The sequence below is a fragment of the Triturus cristatus genome, chromosome 10 (genome assembly GCF_964204655.1).
Source record: "Triturus cristatus chromosome 10, aTriCri1.1, whole genome shotgun sequence".
Taxonomy (NCBI): domain Eukaryota; kingdom Metazoa; phylum Chordata; class Amphibia; order Caudata; family Salamandridae; genus Triturus; species Triturus cristatus.
In genome coordinates, this window is record NC_140593.1 from 1,136,131,319 (window position 1) to 1,136,156,764 (window position 25,446).

The 25,446-nt window shown below is 45.0% G+C and overlaps 1 protein-coding gene across 2 annotated transcripts in view; it reads left to right on the forward strand.

Moving 5' to 3' along the window:
• The window catches only part of GRID2IP (Grid2 interacting protein), a 305,642-nt gene that overhangs the window by 153,970 nt on the left and 126,226 nt on the right, over nt 1-25,446 (forward strand). For both annotated transcript variants that reach the window (XM_085629441.1, XM_085629442.1), the window contains one exon: nt 24,100-24,357. In XM_085629441.1, coding sequence (XP_085485567.1) covers nt 24,100-24,357 — 258 coding nt within the window. The remainder of the gene's footprint in view (nt 1-24,099; nt 24,358-25,446) is intronic.

Sequence of the window (25,446 nt, forward strand, 5' to 3'; positions counted from 1 at the left end):
CAGGGTAGTGCATTATTATTATTAATCAATTTGCGATAGCTAATTGAGATAGCATGTCGTGGCATATAGTCATGCAACATTATGTTCGTCCCCTAGGAATTGCTCTCTGATGTGCTCTTCTGACCTGCAAGTAGCGGAAGGGTTCGGTGAGAGCCAACTGCACCACTGTCTTTTCTAATATGAGCATTTAAACAATCTTAATAACGAAATCTGACTCAACTACTTCATCCTTGAGTTTAGTGCATAGTACTAGTTAGAGCACAAACAAAATACGAACATGTTCTCATAATTCCGTTTTTCTCAGAGGAAACCCAGATGTCTTCTCCAAACTGCGGTCTTCGGAAGATCAGAAAGGAACCAGTCCCAGTCGTTCTTCTTCAGTTCTATCTGACAGCTGGCAGCTTTTCCCTCTTTCATGCACTGACGAAATTCTGAATATGGAATTCCTTGGGTGCTGCGAATGAGGCAGGAGTCTGACATCCTTATGGTCAATGCCGCCAGGCGCCAGTACATTAATACGAGATCGCAGATACTCTGGTGATGACAAGCACCACCGATCCTGACAGCGACTCCCGAGGTCACCTCGACATGGACACGGCCACGTGCACTGCCTCGTGCTCCATACATCTGTTGGGTAGGTGGGTGCCAGGCTGTCCTCACGGCACCTGGCTGGTCATTCAAAACTAGACAAAGACAAATGGCTGTTGTCACTACTGATCAAATGCAAAAAATGTGCCCCAAATTGGAAGATATTGAAGACAAAAACCACATTTTCCATTGCTGAGTACTGGTGGACATCCAGGGACCTCACAAAATCTTGAATGTTGTTAGTACCTTTAACTCCTGTTGGTCGGTCCTCATCGGTCTGGACCCCGAAATGTACCAAAATTAAATCTTCTACCACTTCCGCCACCTACGTGCGTTTGAGCCTTCATCTCAAGAAGGAACTGCAGTCCCTGCGCACTAGTCAGCTTTTCCCTCTTGTTCAGCCTCTGTCCTCCTCACTAATCCACCACAGTTACTTCTTAAAATGTTCAGCAAGTATCTGTCTTTTGCCCAACGACTGCCACTTCTCCTTGCACCTCCACCGGTGCAGATCTGTAGTGCTTCCTGCACAGGATCCAACCCCAATGCGTCACTGCACCGTTTTCAATCCTCTGCCCACCCTCTTTCCTTGGCTGACCCTGCCCAGGAGCACACACGCACTGATACCAGTTGCCGGCGGACTTGATCTTTCTGGTCTTGGGACCTTCTTGCGTCTCATAGCTTGCCTCCTCCATCAGGAATGTTTTCATAGCTTCCCAAGAGCTCTTCTGCATTGCCACATGGGCTCTTCTAATATCTTGTCACTGAGTTGTTAAGTCTTGAGGGAGCTTCTCCAAGAATCAGACAGGAGCCTCTTAGTTGCAGAATAGTGTCTTAGCTCTGGTTAGGGCTTCGTCCTCCCCCCACCGGTAACCATCTCCAGAAGAATAAACACACACACTCCATTTCTTCATTATTCACTCTCAGCATTGCAGTCACCGGCTCAGACCTACCTACAGGGAATGTGGATAGAGGGGTTCTTTTCTGTCTGGTGTCACGTTTTGTCTGATTCAAAAAATAAAAAAAAAAGTCAACGTATGGGCAGAGATTTACATCTCGGACTGAACATACTTTGACTCTTTTTTTCTTTTTAATTCTAGCACCTTGACACAACATTGTTCAATATAGCTACTGTATACTGGTGCAATGGTGCTCTTACTTTGTTTTTTGGCCTAACTATTGATTAAGCCCTGGCCATGTTTGTTTGTCTATGCCGGAGTTTCTTTTAACCCTATTTTTCGACACTACCCCACATTCCTTTGTGTTTTTTATGATGTAAAATGAAATGTTTATTCTCCCATAAGAATTATGACACAGCCTTTATTATATCTCTGTGTTGATTTGTTCTACTTATCTATGTTGAAAGGGAGCACTGTTCCTTTATAATTACTCATACCCAAGGTCCCTCTTAGACCCATTGGGTTCACTTGTCTCCTGAAATCATACTTTTACTCTATTCACAGATATTCCAGCAGTATACTTGGAAAGGTGCACCAGGCTCAGGTTTCCAGCTGTACAACTGGGAATGTCATCTGACATTTCCATTGGGCTCCTATTCGCACATTGGGAAAAGTACACAATGTGTACAACTCACCGTACAACTTGCCACAACAAAGTTAAACCCACTGAGCAAATGCACATTTTTCTGCACAGAGAAAACATTTTTTTCCTATTGAGAAAGCCTTTCTCCTCCTCCCCAACCAAATATGCAGGTGATTTTGTTCTCCTCACAATGGAAAGGGACTTATTCCTGCCCTTGTGTGGAGTAAACCCCCAGCCATTTGTAGGGTGGAAAGAGGCTGGATCGGAGTTTGTGAATGCCCACAAATGCACATGAGATGATTTCGATCCTAAACATATGACTGCGGTTGAAAATAGGGCTCAGAATAGCCAGTGCTTCAATAGAAGGACTAGGTTTTTGGACTCTTTATTGCCTGGGGACAGACATGAAGCAAAGTACTTTTATGTCTTTCAGTAGCCTGCCATAGCGACTTCTCTTTTCTCTCTCTCTCTCTCACACACACTCTTTCTCTCTATTCTATCTGCCTCCATCGCTCCTCTATGTCCTTTCGTCGTTGCCGTATGTCATCCGCACTCTGGCCCTGATTTTAGATCTTGGCGGATGGGTTACTCTGTCACAATCATGATGGATGTTCCGTCCGCCAAACTATAATTCCCATAGGATATAACGGGATTTATATCTCGGCGGAAGGGATATCCGTCACTGTTGTGATGGAGTAACCCGCCCGCAAAGATCTAAATTAGGCCCTCTGTCTCCATACACCATTCCAAACGTAGATCTTCTCGTGTAGATCGTCTTGTAATATCCTTGAAGTATATTTTGCTGCATCTGACACTGACTACGTGCAGCCGGCTGTGCATGCAAAATAACCCCTTTAATACAGAGCTATGCATGCGGTATCGCCCCTTTAATAAAGAGCTATGCATGTGGCATCGACCCTTTAATAAAGAGCTATGCATGTGGCATCGACCCTTTAATACAGAGCCTTGCACGAGGTATCGCCCCTTTAATACAGGGCTATGCATGCGGTATCACCCCTTTAATACAGAGCTATGCATGCGGTATCACCCCTTTAATACAGAGCTATGCATGCGGTATCGCCCCTTTAAAACAGAGCTTTGCACGTGGTATCGCCCCTTTAATACAGAGCTATGTAGGCGGTATCACCCCTTTAATACAGGGCTATGCATGCGGTATCACCCCTTTAATACATAGCTATGCACGCAGTATCACCCCTTTAAAACAGAGCTGTGAACGCTGTATCACCCTTTAATACAGAGCTATGCACGCAGTATCAGCCCTTTAAAACAGAGCTGTGAACGCTGTATCACCCCTTTAATACAGAGCTATGCACGCGGTATCACCCCTTTAATACAGAGCTATGCACGCAGTATCACCCCTTTAATACATAGCTATGCATGCAGTATCACCCCTTTAAAACAGAGGTGTGAACGCTGTATCACCCTTTAATACAGAGCTATGCACGCGGTATCACCCCTTTAATACAGAGCTATGCACGCAGTATCACCCCTTTAATACATAGCTATGCACGCAGTATCACCCCTTTAAAACAGAGCTGTGAACGCTGTATCACCCTTTAACACAGAGCTATGCAGGCGGTATCACCCCTTTAATACAGAGCTATGCACGCGGTATCACCCCTTTAATACAGAGCTATGCATGCGGTATCACCCTTTAATATAGACCTGTGTATGCAGTATCACCCCTTTAATACAGAGCTATGCAAGCGGTATCACCCATTAATACAGAACTGTGCATGCAGTATCACCCCTTTAATACAGAGCTTTGCACGCGGTATTGCCCCTTTGATACAGAGCTATGCACGCAGTATCACCCCTTTAAAACAGAGCTGTGAACGCTGTATCACCCTTTAATACAGAGTTATGCACGCGGTATCACCCCTTTAATACAGAGCTATGCACACGGTATCGCCCTTTAATACAGAGCTATGCACGCGGTATCGCCCTTTAATACAGAGCTATGCACGTGGTATCGCCCTTTAATACAGAGCTATGCACGCGGTATCGCCCCTTTAATACAGAGCTATGCACGCGGTATCGCCCTTTAATACAGAGCTATGCACACGGTATCGCCCTTTAATACAGAGCTATGCACGCGGTATCGCCCTTTAATACAGAGCTATGCACGCGGTATCACCCCTTTAATACAGAGCTATGCACGCTGTATCGCCCTTTAATACAGAGCTATGCACGCGGTATCGCCCTTTAAATCAGAGCTATGCACGCGGTATCACCCTTTAATACAGAGCTATGCACGCTGTATCACCCTTTAATACTGAGCTATGCACGCGGTATCACCCCTTTAATACAGAGCTATGCACGCGGTATCGCCCTTTAATACAGAGCTATGCACGCGGTATCGCCCTTTAATACAGAGCTATGCACACGGTATCGCCCTTTAATACAGAGCTATGCACGCGGTATCACCCTTTAATACAGAGCTATGAACGCGGTATCACCCCTATGCATGCAGTCTATGGTAATTTTGAAGCAAACATGCTTTATGAGTAACTGAAAATGCTGGCACTTCTCGCTCTTACAACACCATATACTTTCTCTAATCCATTACATTTAGAGGTGTGGGGAATTCGCGTGATTTACTTTTGTGTAGTTACACAAAAATTCAGAAAACGTATACAAAATGCAAATCCGTCATAAAAATAGCAAAAAACAGAAGTGCCATGAATGACAAAACTCCGGCGGTCTGGTTCTTTGCATTGTGCCTGTGCTATATGTATGCAGTGAACGGCAGCATAATTAAGCAATGTGGCTTAATTTCGGGAATCTCTCGCAATAAGTGCAACTGAAAATTCCTAAAATTATACAAGCATCGTTTACATTTTGCTCGGCCCAATTACAATGGAAGCTTAGAGCCTCTCCCTTGCTCTTCCCAAAATGTTCCACCTCTTCTGAACTTTCTAAAATTGTAATGTTAGAAGATATTGATTCACCGGCCAGATGGCTCATGAAATGCCAACTTCTTCCTTCTTCACCAGATTGTGCGCGCTCCCTGCTTCCAGAGCAGCAAGTGGCAGCAGGGGGCGCTGCTTCATCATGGCAGGTGGTAGAGCGGCTCAGTGGGTGGACCTCTGTATCTTTCAGTATTTCTCCTTGATTAAGCTTGGAGAGAATTTCCCCTTAGAACTTGTGCAATCAATGTCCGGGGTACGCTGGCAGCAGGGGGGGCAGCATCAGGGGGACCTGCTGTGCTCCACTGTGCTGTACTGCCAGGCAGCCTGGGAATACATCGACTTGCACAGCACTCCTGCAAGAACTGCTGCTGTCCATTTTTATTTTTGTGCATTTTAATTTAGTTTTTTTTTAATGGAAAACTTCAACATCTTTTTGCAACTTTGGAACACTTTCATTAACAGAGATGAGATGGAAAATATACAGAGGAGCAGTGGTCGAAGTGGGTGGGATCGGTAGGGCACAGCGTGCCTCTACTTCTTTAATTCTATAGATTACGTTCCCCTACTTTTCTTATTTTAAACATGCGTTCCAGGACGGCAGAAATAGCCTAGGCCTACAGATAAGGCTGGGCGTTCGTGTCCCTCTGGGGACGGGTGGGTGGTCAGAGAAGGAAATGGACTCTGGACCAGATGTACGACCATTTTTTGCATGCGCAAGCGGGTTTGCGAACCCGTTTGCACATGCAAAAATAGCATGGAGAATGTACAAACCCCATTTTGCGAGTCACAATTTTTTGCGACTCGCAAAATGGGCTTTTGCGACTCGCTTTTAGGAAGGGGCGTTCGCTTCCTAATAGTGAGCGCAACCCTATGAAAGAATGTTTTGTTTCCACAATTGCAGGCACAAAACACTCGCAAATTACCACCCTCTTCAAGAGGGTGGTAATGGGGTGGCAAAAGGGAAGGGGTCCCCAGGGGACCCCTTCCCTTTGCAACGCAGGGGAAAATATTTTTTAAGGGCAGGCAGAGGTCCCAGGGAACACTGGCTGCTCTTAAAAAATGAAACTAAAACGGGAAAACTGGCTGCATTAAAAATCAACTGCTTTATTTAAAAGCAGTCCCAGACATGGTGGTCTGCTGAACCCAGCAGGCCACCATACCTGGGAGGGCCAGCCATTCCCAATGGGGTCGAAAAATTTCGAGAGGCTCATTAATATTCATGATCCTCTCTATTTGCGACCCCATTGGGAATCGCTAACAGTGTGAAATACACTGTTGTACATTGGTAATAGTGCCTCGCAAATTGCGAGTCGCAAAAGACTCTTAATTTGCGAGGCGCTATTTCCACGGTCGTACATCTGGCCCTCTGTCTTTTCCTTCTTCCCAGGGAAGACAAGGACAGTGTCCACTTCTGCTCTGCGGCCGGCAGTCCCCCCCCTCGCTTTCATCCACTTATTCCCTCTCTTTCTTTCTAGCTCCTCCTCACTTTTTGAAAATGGTGACTTCAAGAAACAGTTCTCTTTCCTCCTTTCATTTATTTGGTCCCCTGTGAAATGAATCCCAAAAAGAAAAAACTCTTTTGCTGAAAATTTCCTCTTTTTCTGACATTTTTCTATTCCAAAGTGCAGCCTCTTGAAATAAAAGGTTCAACATATGAAAAATAAATAAATAACTAAATAAAGTAAGACAGAGGGGTCGTAAATTGGCCAGATTGATTTTATTCACACCTAAACACATTAGCGCCACGTTACAGAGTTTGCCAGTGAAGCGCTACTTTTTTTTCCTTGTCTTTCTTTAAACAGCATCGTTTTCCCTGGAATGGGAAGTGCACCAGTACTGGAGGTACTGCAATGCTGATTGATGGGTGGATTGGAAAACAAAATGTGTACCGCGGCTCTGTGTTCACGGAGGTGGTCTTTCTAAACCATACTGCTTAGGTTTTGTAACGCTATAAGCAATGGACATTGAAATGGGTCCCTTTTGGGCCCTGTAGTCATGTCCCTAACTTTTCAGGCAAAAGCACTCACTGATTTCTGAGTAGTGAGTGTAAAAGGGTTAAGGTAACCATGTTGTTCCGCTTACATTTCACATGCTTTACTTAATCTTGCATTCCCTGAGTGTTTGCTTTTTCCAGGATGTTGGTACTTTGTTTTTTAGCAGCATATTTCTTTTACCTAGTGCGTAATTTGAATTGAGTCACATCCAGGTGTTTATAGCGGGGCACAATTGGGTTGTAGCTGAAGGCAGTGCGAGTTTCTCTCAGTGGGGCAGTATGGTGTTCAATGGGGGAGAGGATGTAGCACTATGGTCAGAGCTGCCGAATTTGGAACTGTGGAACCCGGTTCAGCATTTATGACCAGTCCACAGACCACTTTCATGCGGAGCACATTCCCATACTAGACCTTAGAAGTATGGGTTAACCTTGAAGGCCTGTCCACCACAATCCATACTGAAGTTCACCTCCAGTCTTGCGGGCAGGCCTATGAAGCAGCATACCCTAGAGCAACAAGGACTCTGTCACTGAGGACACGGGACCCTTGAGAAGGGCCTGCTCTAGGGCGGTGCGACAGTTGTGACTGCACCGGGCGCTGACTTTGGGTGGTGGCTTCATGTTTGCAAGTATATTATGGTTTTAAAAGCACTTGCTGCCTCCTTCCTGGCCTCCAGCAATTTTTGGCAATGATAAAAATGTCATGATAGCTCCGATGATTAATTTTCTTCCTAGAGAGAGATCTGAGTTTTGTCTAGTGGAAGTTTTGACTCATAAAAAGGTAGCACAGAGGGTTAATGTGCCTGCTGCAAAGAACATGTACCATGCAGATCACAAAGTGCACACAATGTAAATAGGTCAGTGGGTTACTGCTTTTGTCAGAGAGATCCTTTTGTTACTTGTAGTTTATAAGTTAAAATCCTAACATAGAACAGTGAGCTATTAACTTTCATCTAAGAGCTGCATGCAAACTGCAAGGTATAAACTAGAGTGTTATGTTTATTCCCCCCAAGTCTTTGATTAACCTAATGTTGCAAAAAGTGTTCATTTGGATATAAATCAATTCTGACTAGTAAAGAGAACCCCCAACCATGGTATTACATTTAAAATTCTGAGTTAGTGTTTCTCCAGACCAATCACCATTAAACTATATTGCCTACTAGTATGGTTGTCATGTGACTCCTACACCTTGTAGTCTTTTGTCTTATATAACATTTCCTATATAGTGATTTACACATGTATAGTTGATTGCCTCAGTATAATGTGTGTGATGTAAAGTGCTCCGACACTACACTGGTATGAGTGGCGCTGTAAATCAACTAAATGCATCTCAGAGAGGGTGTGGTTATGGAGACTTGAGGGGCACTGTTAAAGGGTGGTAGAGAGGGAATCTGTGGCGAAGGCGGTTATTGGGGGGCACCGACAAACAATGCTGCACATGGCGCCACCAGCGCTAAAGCAGGCCCTGCCTTTGAGGCCATCTGCCTCACCCATTGGTACCTCCATTGGCCTTGTTTCAGCAGGAGCTGCAACTCGCCCGGGATCGGCACACCAAACTAAGTTCGCAAACTTCACAGTCTCTCTGCTTCATGCACAAGCACTTTTAACATGTGCTGCCTGCTTTGGGGCCACTGGAATTATGCAGCCAAGGAAAACGAATTATGCCTAAGTGTTGACAAAATTATGCAGCAAAAAAATGCTGCAGTATAATGCAGTATATTTTCTGATACTGTATTATTTTGACACTTTTACTCCTACTAACAGTCTCTATAAAGATCAGTCAACCTTGGGAAAGGGGCCTCCACTTCACAGCAACGCAAGTCACATATTTTTGTAACTTTTGATCCGTTTGAGCTGCAAACAATTTATTAGTTAAAATTGTCAGATTATGCAGCAGATGTTGTATTATGTGGCAAATATATGTTATAGAAAACATTTGCAAAGTAGGATATTTTGCCATTCATGTTTGAACTGCTCTTGTGGAAAAAGGTAGGAGAAGTGCTGACGACAGAAACTCCATTGAGACAAATGGCTCGTGCTTCCACTTTTAAGCGTATTTTGGACATTCTGTGATTGCAAACATATCTCAGTTTGTGAATTTATATTAATGTCAATAACTCATATTAAACCTTACAAAATCATGTGTATCCAGTGGTTGAATGAAAATACATAATAAGCTGTAACTGGTCAGTGAAATGCCAAACAAATACTAAAAATTGGAATGTTTTGCGCATTCTGGCCACACGTCTGACTCCGCCCACTGATTCAATCCTTGAGTTATTTCCACCCACTGATTCTCCGCCCACAGTTCCCCTACTTTTTCCCCCCCACTTCGACCACTGCAGAGGAGAATCAATACTTCACAGAGTGTAGTGAAGCCTCTACTGCAAATCCGGTCTACAGACCTGGTGAAGTCAGTTGGACCATGTCACAAGAGCATTTATGAGTATGAGAAGTAGTACTACACGAGTACTTTTTTACGTACTCTTACATACAACTGTGAACTGGCCTAAAACCTCCAACTTTCTATTCGGAAACATACAAAGAGGGCACAGTCCCTTCTATTTCTACGTGAAAATGCCATGAATATTCCAATTTTAGATGTTTTGTGGCCAATTCTGAAAGGCACGTAAGAGTGCGTAGAGCTACTTCCCATACCCATGAATGTTTTTGTGAATCAGCCCCCATATGTTCTGTTTTTATTCCTTCTATTGTAGAAGGTCCTCCTCGCATAATGTTCTTGCTTAGTGTGGTGGCGGGTGGGTGTGCAGTGGGGCTCTTACCGGAGGCACCTGGCAAGCTATTTCAGTTTTGAGGATAATTTGTGAGATATGGTGTGCACCCTTTACTTAAAAAACATCAAGATTGTAATGATCATTACTTGGGCGAGTGCAGTTCTACTACCCACTAAAACACTCCGGTTCTTATTTAGATTTGGTAGAAAAGCATTACAATTCAGTGAATGTGACTACAACAGCTGAATCAGGCTTATTCCTACAGACACGCCTCAGAAGGTTTGTGGGTGTTACCGTCCCTTGACCATCATGTAAAGGGGCTCACCCAGGTCCTTGCCAGGAGTGAATGACCATGTATGTCAAGGGTCGGAAACCATTCGAGGAAGGTTTATGAATGGCCACAAATAAATGTGTGTGTGTTCACCTAGTGTCATGGCGTACCACGCCTTAAAATGGCAGTCCTCACCCTCGTGTGGATTTACTCAAGGAGAGTATCACAGAAGCGTGAGGTAACCCAAAGTGTGATTACAATTGATTTTCAAATGCAGGTCATTCTTTTGTAAATTCCTTGAACCCATAAATCTAGCCAATTGTATTTGTGACATAGGTTTGCAGGGAAAATGGATTTGTGAACTGTGTCTAATTGCTTTAGCTTTGGTCGACCTCTTTTCACCAATATCGTGAAAAAGTTGTGTGCTGGTGAACAGTTTTCTTTTATGCTGATTCTGTTTTTAATCTTAGACTGAGGATGTATTTTATTATTAGTATAGCACACACTGCTTTTGGTTGGGCACTGAATTTCTTTCATTGGTCCAGGGGTGACTTTCCAAACGATTCCAAGGTTTCCGACAAAGACCGGAGTCACGTCTGGCTTGTAAAGCTGTGATATCAGTAGTGTGAATGGGTGAGCTCTGATGTTGGGTTAATGTGTCAACTTCAGTGAGCTGTGGATGGAGGAGTCCAGTGGGCTGTCCCAAACAGCTTACATAATAGTATGTTAATAAAATGTAGAAAGCACACCTAGACCAATGGTTTCTTGGCCCTGGTATGACCTATATAACTGTCTAATACCTGAAAGGAGGCGATGCATTAGAATGCTCGACTCTGCAGCTAAGGTTTTAGATCCCATCTAAAAATGCATAGACAGCCATTTGCTCTCAAGTAATCTGGCATAGAGTTCCAGAGTCTGGCAGCACCGACAGAGAAGCTCAAACCACCAATTCTGTCTTTGGCGAATTTGAGGATAATCAGGAGGTTCCCCTTTGAGGATCACAGAACTTTAGGTAGACTGATAAACCTTAATCCGATTCGGTATAAACCAAGGATATTATCAATACCTTGCTCTATAAACCTTGGGTTCTGAAAAGGATACTGTCACTGATAGGAAGCCAATGTAGTGACCGGGGAAGGAGACGTGCAAGGCTGAATCTGGGAGCTTCCAGTACAAGATGTGCAGCCTGGTTCTGGGTCACCTGTATCCTTTGGAGTAGGTACTCAAATAGGCCCAAATAAATGGGAAAGGCATAATCTAATTTATCTAAAATATGGCCAATCTCCCCATCCTCTTTGAGGGAAAGCACGACTTTATGCATCCTCTAGGAAGGTAGGCATTCCCACTGCCCTGCAGACGTGTATGAGGCAGTATGCGAGAGTGAGTGCCTTTGGGGGCTGTTAGAGACCATTATTAGAGATATGTGCTTGTGTGTGTGTTTCGGGCTCCTGTAATGCGCATGTTACTCAGTGCTCCCGGCTCGCGTGCATGCAGAGGAGGTTGGGAAACTGGTAGATAACACAAGCTTTTGGATGTGTGCCCTGTTATGCAAATGTGTTATGTAAATGCTAGTTATTAATAATGTAATTAATAATTTTGTAAAAATAGCTGTTGTGTTGAATTGGCAAGAAGAAGAAGCAGCAGACAGCTGAGCTGGCAGATGGCAGGGGGAGACTTGCAGGGACCGACATGAATGCGTGAAGGTGACGTGGCGGCTTGCGCATGAGCGCGAGGGCTTCAGGTCCACCAGCGTGTCCCAGTCACCGTCACCCCCCTGCTGTGTGAGTCTGAGTCCGCGGCAGGGGCGGGCTGAGATGCTGGAGCTGGCTGCCTAATGAATTCCCCTCGCACAGACCTGCACACGCTGAGCATCAGCTGGGAAAAGGGTCTGTGAGAGGTCAGTATCTGTTCCCAAGGTGACAGGAGGAGGGACTGCAGCACAGTAGGTATCCTGCACAAGACAGCTTTACAAACATGGTTTTACCTGTACATGCTAGCTAGGATGTGGGCCCGTTTGGAAAAGTGGCCCTAAACTAGTTGCAGCAAGGCAGGATGAACCTTGGGATAGCTGTGCGAGTTGTCCTTTGTCCTATCTTCTCTTGTCCTGTTCTGCCCCAGGCCATCCTGTCCTATCATGTCACATCCTTCCTGTTGTGTCCTGTCCAGTCCAATTCTGTGCCATTGCATGCCATCCTAAAGCCTGCAATCCAAGTAGCCGACTCGGACATTACCTCTGCCATCCTGACGGACTATCGCCCATCAAATTTAGAGATTACCTTCAGCCCAGTGGTCATCTCTGTACATTCAAAGGAACCTCCTTGATGGTGGCTCCTTCAGTGAACGCAAAGTTTGGTGGATGGCCACTGTTGGTTAAAATGGCCATCCACCAAACATTTGCTTTATTTATTTGTTTTTAAAAACTAGAAACAAATCACCCCTCACACCGTGGAAGTTCTCGGGGTCATTATAATTTTTTCCTGTTCCTCTGGTGGTGGCAGACATTAAAAAAGGAATTATACGGTCAACCCTCAATATGTCGGGCGGTGTAACATCCTTGTTCTGATGGCCCCTCCTCCATCGGGCTCTTGGAGGAAGTTTTTCTTCTATGGATCCAAGAGGGTCTACTTCGATGGAGAAGTTAAGGTACGCCCTTGTCTAAATGAGGCGGTAGGACAGTGGGTTTGGCGTTCTGGGTACTCGATTATGTTTGCGACAGCGAACCCTCTCTGCCAAATTCTAAATTTTACCTTAAGTCTATTGTAGACATAGCCCCAAACATTTTGAGATTAACTCACAAAACATCCTTTGTTGATACTTTGTCACTTCCCTGTAATCACAAACACCAGATTCCCTTATCCGCATGAGTGGCAGCTCTTCTCAAGTCTCTCTATCAAGTGGAAATGAAAAGTATGCAGAACTTGTCCTCGGTGTATTAGTCTTCAAAAGGCCAGTTAAGATCCTCTGCACATTCCCCTCTGTGCTAGTTCTGATGTTTCTGTGATGGCCAGGCTTCCCATGGTAAACTGGCGTCTCTCCTTTGAGGCTGCCAGCTTAGTGATGAGTATCTGTGGGAAGCAAATCTGACCGAGGATCTCCCTCTAGTGAATGTAAGTGTGGGCTAAATGAATCGTTACACCTGTAAAGCTGGGTGAAGTTTGGGGACTTTACACTTTGTGAACTGCTAAAGCAAGTTTCACCTTTCCGATTTCATTCCCGCAGAGATGGATGTCTTGTCGAACATTGATGAGACATCTGGCTGCAGGGAACTGTGATTCCCAGCTTTAACTCAGGACCTCCTTGCCCTGAGTGGCAGCAGGGAAACTCAATAGCTGTCACTTGGCAGCCTCATCACTTCCATTCCCTGCTGTTGGAATCCCATTCTGGGACATCTGCTACTGGGATGTGTGTGGTGCTGCCAAAAAAAAGGTGAGCAGCTACTGTGTACAATGCGTGCAGCCTGCTCCAGTAGCAAGAAGGTTCCTTATGTAGCACAAGTCTTCTTTTTCACTCCCTGTTTTTTTATAAACTCTGCCAGCTTTGGGATTGGCTAAGCTCAGCAAAGTTTTAAAAAATGCTGCAAGTTGCCAGTTCTAGCATATCACAATCTCGGTCTGTTCTAATATTGGGGTTTTCCATATATTTGCGTCCCAGGAATTCATATAAAGCTTTCTGTTTGTGTCATAGTTTTTTTCAATCAATGTACAGAGGTGGGAGGTGGCAAGACAGAACATATCATTTGATAATTCCAGCCATTCTCCCTTCTTATTAAGAATCACCGCCATTCGCTGACTGATTGTAGGAGTCACATTCTTCCCAATGCTTATTGATTAAATTCTTCTGAGAAATGGATCTTCTTGCAGCCTATATCACATTTCTGACTACGGTGCATCAAGCGGGACCGGGAAATCGCCACATCCGGCTTCCAATAAAGAACATTGACTCGCCAATTCAATCGAAGAGTCCTCAGGCAGTCTAAAGGATGACCATCTGCCCACCGTACTGATCTCTACCTGTCTGTCAGGGATCTCTGTGCAGTGAAGGGATCCACTGCGGCTCTCTTCACAGTGCTGAAGGTTTGCCGAGAGGGCAAACTTGTTGTATTGCAAAAGCAAACACTCAGAGCAGGCAGTTTTTTCTCAGTACAAAAAACAAATGGCCCCGATGAGCAGTGAGGCTTCTCGATACAAGTGTGAGCCATTCGACATTTTCTGCATCCACCATGAATTGTTTGCTCATACAGGCTGGGAAAATTAGTCATGGCTGCCCTTCCCTCAATATGGTGGCATGACCATCAGTGTGATCTGGGGGTCCCTTGAAGATGGGCTGCCGAGTCAGAGATTTACATCTGTTGAGGCAGCACATGCTCTGCCGGGTTGCTGCTGGTGCTACCACCACTCTGAACAGAGGAGGAGTACCATGAGTTTGATGAGAAAAAGCACTGGTGATTTACAGCAGTGGTATGGCTTCGACAAACACTAAATATGGCTTTCAGGTGATCCAGCTCTCTGTTCCTCAGAGGTAGTGGCCTGCCCTTTTAGGGGATTTCAACAAAGAAAGAGCAAAAGCCCGTACTGTGGGATTCTATTTGAGAAAACACTAATCCTCCTGTGAGGAACCAAAGTGTAGGAGACTACACAAGCAAACCTTGCCACAAACAATAGGTCTGGGTTTAATGTGCTAACACATGAAACTTAGCAAATTAGAGTGAGGCACATGGGAGTGGGCAGAGAGGGAGGGCTATAGTTGTAAAGTAGTCCCCCAAGCAGTTTAAGGTAAACACTCACGTGTAGATGTTAGGATACACCAAAAGAGCCGATTGCATTCGTTGAGAGAAGAGTACTCCACTGGGTTGAGTCGAGACATGAGTGACAAAGTTTCAATCCGATGGTGGAAAGAAGCTGGTTAAGGAAAGCCAATAGCAGCAAGTGGTGGACCCAAAGCCCATTTTTGTATATTTTATGCAAAAGTTCTGTTTGATACCCAGACCTAAAAATGGAAAAAATAACTGGTAAGAAAAGAGGTGAGGAGCTCACACCAGCTGGTTCCCAGAAGAGGCCCTCACAGGTTCCAAAGTTCATGGTAGCCCCACCCCATACCTATAATGCTAACCTTTCAGCTGTTGTTAGCTGCTCAAATGTCACAGCAGTGAACAACAAATGTTGTTTATTCACTGTTGTGATGTCACTAGGAAAATACTACCTACTTCCCCAGTCTTACTTATCGGACTATCTGAAGACTCCTTCCTGACTTTATATAAGTCCATGCAGCGAGGTCTAATTAAATGTAATTACAAATTAAAGACATGCAAAAGGAGTAAATTGATAAAGTTGTGCAAAATCTAATTACTTCTTGTATGATAGTGAGTGATGGATTATACTATTCTGTAATGAATTCATAGTGTGAAGCTTTTTATTACTGTGTTGAAAAAAAAATAATACATTTTTCCAAACGTGCATTTGCAAGCATTGTTTATACATATGGATGTGGGGATACTTTATGCCTTGCCAGTAGAGATTAACTCCAAAGAGTGAGCGAATGGTGTCCCTACTTAACCTTTGGTAGATGCCCCCTGACTTCCCTGTTGATTAGTGGTGCCCTGTAGTTGTTATTTTAAAGGGGATGCATGAACTTGGCTCTTCACTTTCACACTGGGAGCAGAGATCAGAGCTTTTGTTGGGAATAGGAAGGAAAAGCCCAGAATGTGCCAGGGCAGGAGGGTGGCACAGATTGCCAGGTATTTTCTATAAAATATATTTGTGTGATGGAGGAAAGGTTTAAATTGAGAGTGGTAGAGGCGAGTGTCAGGATGTGAAGTATTTCAGCTTCAACATTTGGGTCGAGGCGGGGATGACATTGCCAAGGGAAAGGGGAAAGGTGGCAGAGTGCAAAGTATTTTAAAAATAAATTCAGGACATAGTGTTGTAGGTTCTACCAAGGGCGGTTGGGAGACTGACAGGACTGGTACTTTATCCCATTCTGTTTTTTAAAGGAGAGGGGCGCCCAACCAGCGGAAGGTGTATATTGTTTTAATGTACAGCTGTGTTGGGGCAGATGGAGGTAGGTAAAGCTATGCTGTGCATGGCGCTACCTTCACTTATGTGGCGCTGATCAGTAGGATGAGCTGCACGGGGGGTGAGATGAATACACAGCATAACACTGGGGTGAAGTTTTTCATCTCGTAGTTACAGTTTCACTGTTGTTGTCTCTGATATTACTCAGACCCCCTCGGTGGAAAGTTACTTTATTATGTTCCACTCTGTGTTTTCAATTCTACATGTGACATTTTCTAGTTATACCTTTTTTCTTACTTTGCCTATACTGAGGTTCCATAGCATTAGCGTTAAACTATTTTTGATACTCTAATCACGCCTTTGTATCCTTAGGTTGCCCACTTTCTTCTCTCTCCCCAGGCCCCAAAGGTTAACTTTCTCTTCCACCACGTGCTTCGGGAGTACCTCCCACTTTTGGTGGGACAGTGAGAGGCAGCGCAGGTCTGGATGGGAAATGCATTTCTACATTCAATAATACAGTGCTTACAATTAGACGAGATTCTTGCACATAACCACACGACTGAACAAAGGTTTCTTTTACAGAATCTATCTTAAATATTGCTAGTGAAAACAACGCTAGCTAGATCCCATGGTATGCAATATGTCATGTGTTTTTTTGTATAGGGGATACACGTTGGTCACAGCTTAAGCAAACTTTGACCAATCTAATAGCTGTACAGTGAAAGGCTTTTTTGCACGTCTGTGTAGACGTGAGGGCGACAGTAGTACCTACTTTAGTGATTTGGTGATCCTGTTTGGGTTCCAGACTAGCGTGCTACTCACCGAAAAGCGCTTCAGCACTTCATCAGGGTAACAAGTGCTATATAAATGCAAACATTTTCCTTCTTCTATCCTTCTCAATCCAAATAACAGACTAACATATCCACTGCTCAAATTACTTTCTTATTTCACTATACTAATTCACCACTAATCCTTTATAGGTTCCGAAGTAGCGTGCTACTTGCTGAAAAAGCAATTTGACACCTTGTCAGGGCTAGTAAGCGCTATATAACTGCAATTCCAATACAATACAATCTGCACCTCTGGGGGTGATTGATACTGGCGTGCAAACAAAAAAGGATAGAGGTGGGGGAACAGCTCGTGAGAACTCCAAGCCTGCCCAACGAAGTGCAACCCCCGAACCAGGACCAAAAGGGTACAGCGACCCGGCCCCCTCCCCTGCTCTTCTTGTAGACACAGGATGTGGAACCTTGGCCTCAGATACAGCCTTCGTATTTCCAGACTCATCCAATATCAGCACAGTCTGACCCTTATGTATGAAGCTACGTGGGGGCGGGGACACCAGATTCTGCTCATCCAACAGACACCTACAGAGCAAAAAAATGATTACCCTGTCTTTGCTACGTGGAGCACAGCCAGGCGGCTCTACTACAGCAATGTCTACACCGCTGCCCTTGAGTTCACAAGAATCACGACTACATAGATGGTGTGCAGCGCATGGGCGTGACCTCCTAGAGTCCACCATTGGCTGAGAAGGCCTGTCTAAAGGTAGTGACCGCCAATCCAAAAACAGCTTAGAGCCAGGATTCCAACCCTGATTGCTTGGTAATTAAGAAGTAACAAACACCATCTGTCCCACTATGGAATGACTCCAAGAGATCTTACTTCGCCTCAAACCGGTAAACAGACTGAATGAAAGCAATGGCTGTACAGCAGACCTGTGTGGAGTTTTCATTATGCCTTCATAAGCCTGCCTTTCACCTTACTTGAAATATGCAAAATTTTCACCATTTCTCATAGATAAAAATTTGGTGTGATTTTTGCCCGCAAGAGACTGGTTCGAGCAGAAAATGTCTTGCTGAAAGACATTTTTGCTCAAACCTGTCTCTTTCCAATTCTTGAATGTCTTTTTTTGTGCGAGATATGCCGTTTCCTAGAAGAGGCACATGATCCTGGCCAAAATGTGTATATGTACCTGACGTCATTTCAGTTTTCTCAAAAGCTTGTGACGTTTCCGGAAAAACATCAAGCAGATTCAGCACAGCCTTATAATATATACTATGCTTGTGCTGTAATGCAAAGAGGCATAACTGCTCTACAGTGCAGAGGCACGTTGTAAAACTTCTAGTACATTCAATATTTTCTGGACCATGAAGACTGAATATCCCACAACTCACACCAGTATATTTCTTTATTTTTACTATTTATAGTACACTGTCTTGACCCTCTATTAAGGTGACAAGGTACTTTACAAAATTTCACAAACACAGCGTACCAGCGGTTTATGCCTATAACTCGGGTTTAAGGTCTTTAGCAACAGGCAGAGACCTCAGTAGCAGGCTATAAGGCTACATTAGAAGATAGAAATGTTGGGCACTCCATTGAAGACAACGGAATAACCCAGGCCATAGGCCTTCAGCTCAGCTAAGCTGATGTGTATTATGTCTGCTTCTCCCTGTTTAATTTAGAACATTAAACTCTGTGTATGGAATATTCCAATAGCCTTGTAGTCCTTATGCATTGGGCTGCACTGGGCATGAAATCACTCTCCCTTTTTGTTGACATTTACCTACAACTTGGGTCTATAACTTAGGTTCATGTCCTTCAACAACCAGCATAGCGCCTGGCAGCGGGCAATAAGGCTATAGTAAATGTCAGTATTGGTTTGAGGTCAGATATGTGACTATGAAGTTCCTTAAAGCCAGTCATGTTTACTTGGTCTCACAGTAGCAGGAGCCTAGGAAATGGCTGGTTAGGATGGTTTGAATTTTGTAGCCGTACATTAGTTGGGTGGGAGTTCCAAATGTCTGTGTCGTTGCAGAAGAATGATCATTTTATAGTTGGTCTTTTCTTGTACTTGGGAATTTCAAGTCATAGGCATGATATTCCTCTCAGCTCTGTTTCCTCCATCGAAGGCGAGTTTGTGTACCAGGTAATTGGAGATGCTTGTACTTAGTGCCTTGTAGATGATGCAGGAATATTTGTGTGTGCTTCGTGCCTCTGGGTCTAGGTCAGGACTGGCTTAATGTGATCAAATTTCTTTGTTCGGGATATGAGTTGAACCCCAGGGTTCAGGGGTGCTTTAAGAGGCGCAAGTCGGTCTTTAGGGGCACCATTAAGTAGGGGATATCCATGTTTTCTTCTTGAGATGCCCATAGCTTGAATTAAGCCCTTTAGCTCAGGTCTATTGAGAAAGTGTCTGACATGCCATATGTCTCTCAATGAAACCCAGGAATTTAGTGAAGGTTGAGAGCTTAGGAGTGATAATTATTTTGGTCAGATGTTTTCCCTCAGTAAGTTAGAAACTGACAGCTTTGTTTAGGAGGCAGGATAAGCCGATACTAAAAATAAAGCATGAATTACACAAGCAATAACGTTGATGGTAGTAGAAATAGGAGGTCCACAGTGGGCCTAATTCTGTTACGTTTTCTGTATACTTCATAAATGTGGTTTGGTGGGGTGGGTGGCCAAGGCAAAACATCGAAGCCACGTTGTTCATGGGCTTCCTCTGGATGTACGACAATCTGATGGCTACATCATCGGAGAGTAGTAAACCACACTGATGACTGGCCTGAAAGAAAACAGTGGGCGAGAGCAAACTAAATGCTGACTCCTGTTGTATCTGTAGATCATTCAAGGTGTAACGGGCATCAAGAAGATGGCACTGCCTCCCCACCTGAGCGAAGGCACCTCTCTCTGTATTAGACTGTACCCAAGATGAATATACATGGAGATTTTGAAACACAGTGATCGACTGAGGTCCTGCCACTGTAGTTCACGAGGTGTCCGCAGGGCTACATCTTCCTGTGTGGATGCTTTCAGGACTGTGCTTCAGACTCCATTTTATATAGTGGTGAGGTGTGAAGAAACACAGAGACCATTTATACTGCCCTAGTCGAAAGTGGGGTAAAGTGAGCCCTGCCTGCTGAGATAAGCTGCATCAGGTTTTGGGGCACTCAAGACATGAGTTGGCTTTTTTGTCCTACTAAGAAGCATAAGTGGACAAAGTATTGAGAAGATGTGAAGATGGAGCGACTTACGATGTCAAAGAGGAGCCAGAACTCTTACTAGTATGCCCAGGGTTCTTTCGCTTCACGGTAACAACAACATGTCCTGAGTCTCAAGAATATAAATTCGTGCACATCTTGGGTAAAAGTGTAGAACCTAGTGTTAATAATACTGAGCCAGGTACAGAGACGGTAGGTGTTCTAGGGAAGGCATAAGTACATATTTAACATTAACTTATGAAAAGAGATGTAAAAGAACATATGGTCCAGGACTAGACAGGCAAAGGATCCGTCAATAACCATCACCGGGGGAGGTGTGCATGGAAAAGGAAGCATGGGTAGGGTGCAGTCTAAACCAAGTCGGCAGGGGTTGAGGAAAGTCGTCAGAGCATATTTATCGGGGAGTAAAAACTGGATGGGACGAAGAGGAGGTGATGGCTGCGATCTTATGTCTCAATGCACTACCAATGGCTGCGTTAGACTGTGTCAGTCAGTCTGAAAAGAGACCTGGTCGAGAAAGACATGCTTCATGGAGTGTTCAAGAAACAGGGTTCCAGGAAAGCTGCAGCCTCAACAGCCAGGGCCCAGTACTAATAAGGAGTGTGCTGTATCAGACGGCTGCTGGTGCCGTCCCACAGGCCCAGAGGTTGTGCAGTCCTGGAATGAAGGGGTTCCATCTGTGGGCGAAGATGTCTAGCTGATTCTTGATCTTATAATCACTTGTTCACAGGACACGACATGCAATATGTCCGACAGGCATTTGTCCAGTCAGAGTGGACTGTTGTCGCCAATGACGGACTATGCGGAGTTTAGTTACTGCAAGGGATATCGTTAACTATCGGTGTTCATGACATGTCAAGCTAGAGACCCCGGTAAGCAGTACGGGGTATTGGAGCATCATGGGCTGATGAGATCAACGACCATATATGTGACCAGTAAACAACCATTGTAGGGAAGTGCCACAAAATGTGAACTAGCATCAACAGTTTGAATGAGGAAGCAAACCCGCCCTGTGCAGGGAGTAGGATTTCTAAACTATAGGCAAATACCTGATGTGAAAGAGATGGAATATGCAATATGGCACAGAGATAGGAGGTCAAACCGAGATTGCTATCAGAGGACATCTACAAGGGCTACGACAAGCAACGACTAGGGCTGGTGAGAAGAGCGGTTGATGCATTACTGTGGCTGAATCCCTGGAGGCAACAGAACGCGACTGGTGAAGCCTTGGAGGCTACACGAAGAGGGTGATTAATATGAATAATCTGAAATAAAAAGCCCCTGAGAGTCCCCAAACAACTGCCTATCTGCAGTTGAGGAAGGCCACAAAAGCCACCAACGCCCCTCATCACACCCTTCCCTCCTTTGCACATGTTCATTCGGCTGCACTTTCCTATTTTTCTACCCTCAGTTGTCACTCACTATCCTCCCGTTCTCGGTTGCCACTGTTTGACTCTTCATCCTCGTGCCCCACTTATTCTTCCTTACTCCGTGAGAGCTTCCACCTCGTGTTTGCAAAATGTACCCCCATACGTCATCATGAGCTACCTGCTCAAGTCTCCCTCCTGCTCTCTTAATCTCTCCTTCCTTCCCCTCGTTTGGCTCTCTCTATCCACCCTTACAACTCCTTGCCCATAATCATCGACCTGGCCTCTCTTTGCATGTGCCCACAGTAAACCCAGGCATGGGTGCCAAACACCCTACCTAATCTGAGTGGTGAAGCTACCAACTTGGGGGGCTGGGTGTGGGTGCCCTCGAATCCAGCACTCCCGGGTGGGCTCTGCTGCAATGTTTTGTTTCGAATTCTGTTTCTCTCATATATCAGCGTATTGCCTCCTGGCTATTTTCATCACAGCGTCTCAATTGTGGGGTTTTTGTGCAGGTCACCAGACGTCCACTTTCTTGACTTGATTATAATACAGCCCGCATTTGATTAAAAATAAAGCAACAAAAATCCAGCTTGGAGAGCCTGTGTCACAGTGAAGCCGGAGTAAGTGGCATTAAACAGATTTTGAAGAAAGACCTTATGCCAGCTGCAGGCATGACCTTTAAAACCACTCACTAAAGCATTTCATTAAAAAAATAAGTAGGTAAACTTCTAAATAAAAATGATCTTTAAAAACTAGAATAAAATGTAAGGCATGGGCTGGTCTCCTATGCCAAGTGTGATTGCGAGGCTAGAGCAAGAACAAAGAGTTGATTGCCATGTGTCCACCATACTTGAACTGGGTGATCATTATCCGCCCCCATCTGACATATGGACCGCAGCCCCCGGGGGCTGATGAGCAGAGGCCGCTTCACCAACTCCAAGCGTCATGGTTTGTAAGCGATAAGTAAAGTTCTGCATGGACTAGATGTCCTTCCAATCTGTTGGCACCACTGGTCTTGCATTCTGGGACTACACTGAGGGGCAGCAAAACCACTCCATAGAACTTCTGCGAGTCCAGTCTGTTGGCACAACTGGTCTTGCACTCTGATCACTCTGAGGGACAGCAAGACCACTCGATAGAACTTCTGCCAGTCCATTCTGTTGGCACCACTGGTCTTGCACTCTGGGATTACACTGAGGCGCAGCAAGACCCCTCCATAGAACTTCTGCGAGTCCAGTCTGTTGGCACAACTGGTCTTGCACTCTGATCACTCTGAGGGACAGCAAGACCACTCCATAGAACTTCTGTGAGTCCAGTCTGTTGGCACAACTGGTCTTGTACTCTGATCACTCTGAGGGACAGCAAGACCACTCGATAGAACTTCTGCGAGTCCAGTCTGTTGGCACAACTGGTCTTGCACTCTGATCACTCTGAGGGACAGCAAGACCACTCCATAGAACTTCTGCGAGTCCAGTCTGTTGGCACAACTGGTCTTGCACTCTGATCACTCTGAGGGACAGCAAGACCACTCCATAGAACTTCTGCGAGTCCAGTCTGTTGGCACAACTGGTCTTGTACTCTGATCACTCTGAGGGACAGCAAGACCACTCGATAGAACTTCTGCCAGGGGAGTACATTGTTTGAGCTGGAGTTGTGTTCTGAGATTTATTTACAGAAGTTCGGGTAACTTTTTATAAAAGGAGATGGAGTTCCCGAAGCAGATATTGATGATAAGAAATGGAGATACATTATTGGAATGTCAGTTTTGAGAAGCGAAGGATGCCTTTCAAAAGTACAAGTACCTTTTCCAAGTGACATTGGTTTTTAGAAGCGGAGGATAAGTATTGAAGTTTGGTTTTCATAGCTGGAAGTTGATTTTCAGAAGAAGTCAATTTTCAGAAGTTAAGGTTGAGTTTCAGAAATGGAGCTCAATTTTCCAAGGTACAAGATGGTTGAAGATGAAGTCTTAGATTTTGTAGTGGATATTTATTTTGAATGGAGATTATATTTCAGAGATTGTGATTCGTGTTTGTGTGTGAAGGCTCATTGTAAGAGTGGGGGTTGAAGTTAACTGGATTCTACAGGTTTGGGGTGCATTTCGAGAAATTGAGTTTGATTTTCCAAAGTGGTTTTGAAATTTTGGAAATCAAGGCTGATTTTCACAAAGGTTTAGATTTTTTTTTTAATTGCACAGGAAACAGCTCATGTGAAACTACAGCGCCAATATATTTTGGGGTCATTAGATTGGTTTACTGCCTGCCAGATACAAGAAGCAGCTAAGAGGAACATCTGTAGCGAACAGCTAGGGCGCCACACCATTGGTTATGGAAGTTGAACTACATAACTGCTGTTTGTACGTTTACTGACTATACATGGATTTGCAAGAAACAATTATTTTTGAGAGGAATAGCGTTGGCCCTGTTACATGATTAGAGTAGCCAAGAATGGAGAGAGTCGTCATCTTCTCGTAGATTGTAACAGATGCTCTTGAGGAACACGACGCAATCCGTCCAATGACAGCCCTCGCTTTGGCATATAGTACTACTGCCGCAACAGTGTTGCTTTCATATTTCTCATAGCAGCGTAGTTGTAGGGTGGCTACAGACAGGTTCATTGCACAACCGTCTCACTGTATTCCATCCGTATGTTTCTCAGGATTTTCATTCCCAGAAAGCACCGGCAACGCTTCGATGATGTGGTGTCACAGGGTCTCATCAGCAAGATGTGCCGCACGAGGAGCGAGAGCAGCGCTCGAATGCGCAGGAGCCGGAGTGAGGACCATCATGAGCGGCTGCTGGTCTCCACGCGGGCCAGCTCGGTACCAGGGTGCCAGGACGAGGTGGTGGTGGGGAAAGGACTACGGAAGACAACCTCCCTAATAGCAAGCAACGTGGGATCAGGAAAGGCGCGCAGGTATGTCTGTTCTACTTGTGTGTGTGTAAAGTACACAGCTATAGCTGTGAAAGTCACCACTTTCTGAAGACGGCGCAAAGCAGGGTGTCCACTGCATGACACTTCACTGAGGCCAAACCTGTACCGCTTATCACTCAACTGGTAGGCAGTCCGTACCTATTCCCGTGGGGCTGGAAATGTTTCCTTATCCCTGTCCTAACAGGAAACCCTTAGTTTTATTTCTTTGTTTCTCGCTTATTCAGAGTATTGTTATAGGGCGGACCTAGTACCAAAGGACAAGAGTGGGCTTTGCAGATCTTAAGGAGTTCATCTTTGATTGAAGAACACGATGCAATGATACAAAACATAAATGGCAGGTGGAGTTCCCAGGGGGCAGGTGGGATCAACAGGATAGAGTGCTGAGCTCTGGCGACGGCCCGAGCGTGGGAGGCGCTGGTGGTGGAATTTCAGGGGCTGATGTCTGACACAGGGGAAGCAGGGAGCACGTCTGACAGGCAGGAGGACACGGTGGGTGGGGAGTAGGGGAGGAATACTGGTGAGCACTGGACAATTTAGAAGTAGCGGGATGTGTGGGAAAGCCTGGGTTTCCTAGGGGCGGTTGAGCACCCGTACATGACTCATAGTCGGGGAAGGGTACGCAAGGAGAGGGGACGACAGAGGGGGGCACACTGACATGGGGTGGGAGAGGGAGGGCGGGAGGGTCCACATGGGAAGGATGATTAAGCTCCTGGATGTTTGGTAGAAATGATAAATGTACGGTTCTCCTTTCGACGGTGGAGGTAGAGGGGCATGTATTGAGTTGTTGTTTTGAAAACAATAAAAATTGTTTAAAAAAAAAACAGGATAGAGTGCTTCTGACATATGCAGAGGCGGGGTCTGGGAGTTGTAGCATACCGTGACCAGTAAGAGGGTTCAGTGAGTTGAACATTCATCGCTAACCTTTGCTGTAAAGTGTCGGTATAGAGTTTGAACCCTGAGATGTGTCGGTAAAGAGTTTGAAACCTGAGATGTGTTGGTAAAACGTTTGAGCCCTGAAAGGCTAACGTGGCCTTTTATCCTTAAGATGCCAGTAAATTGAGTACGAGTGGA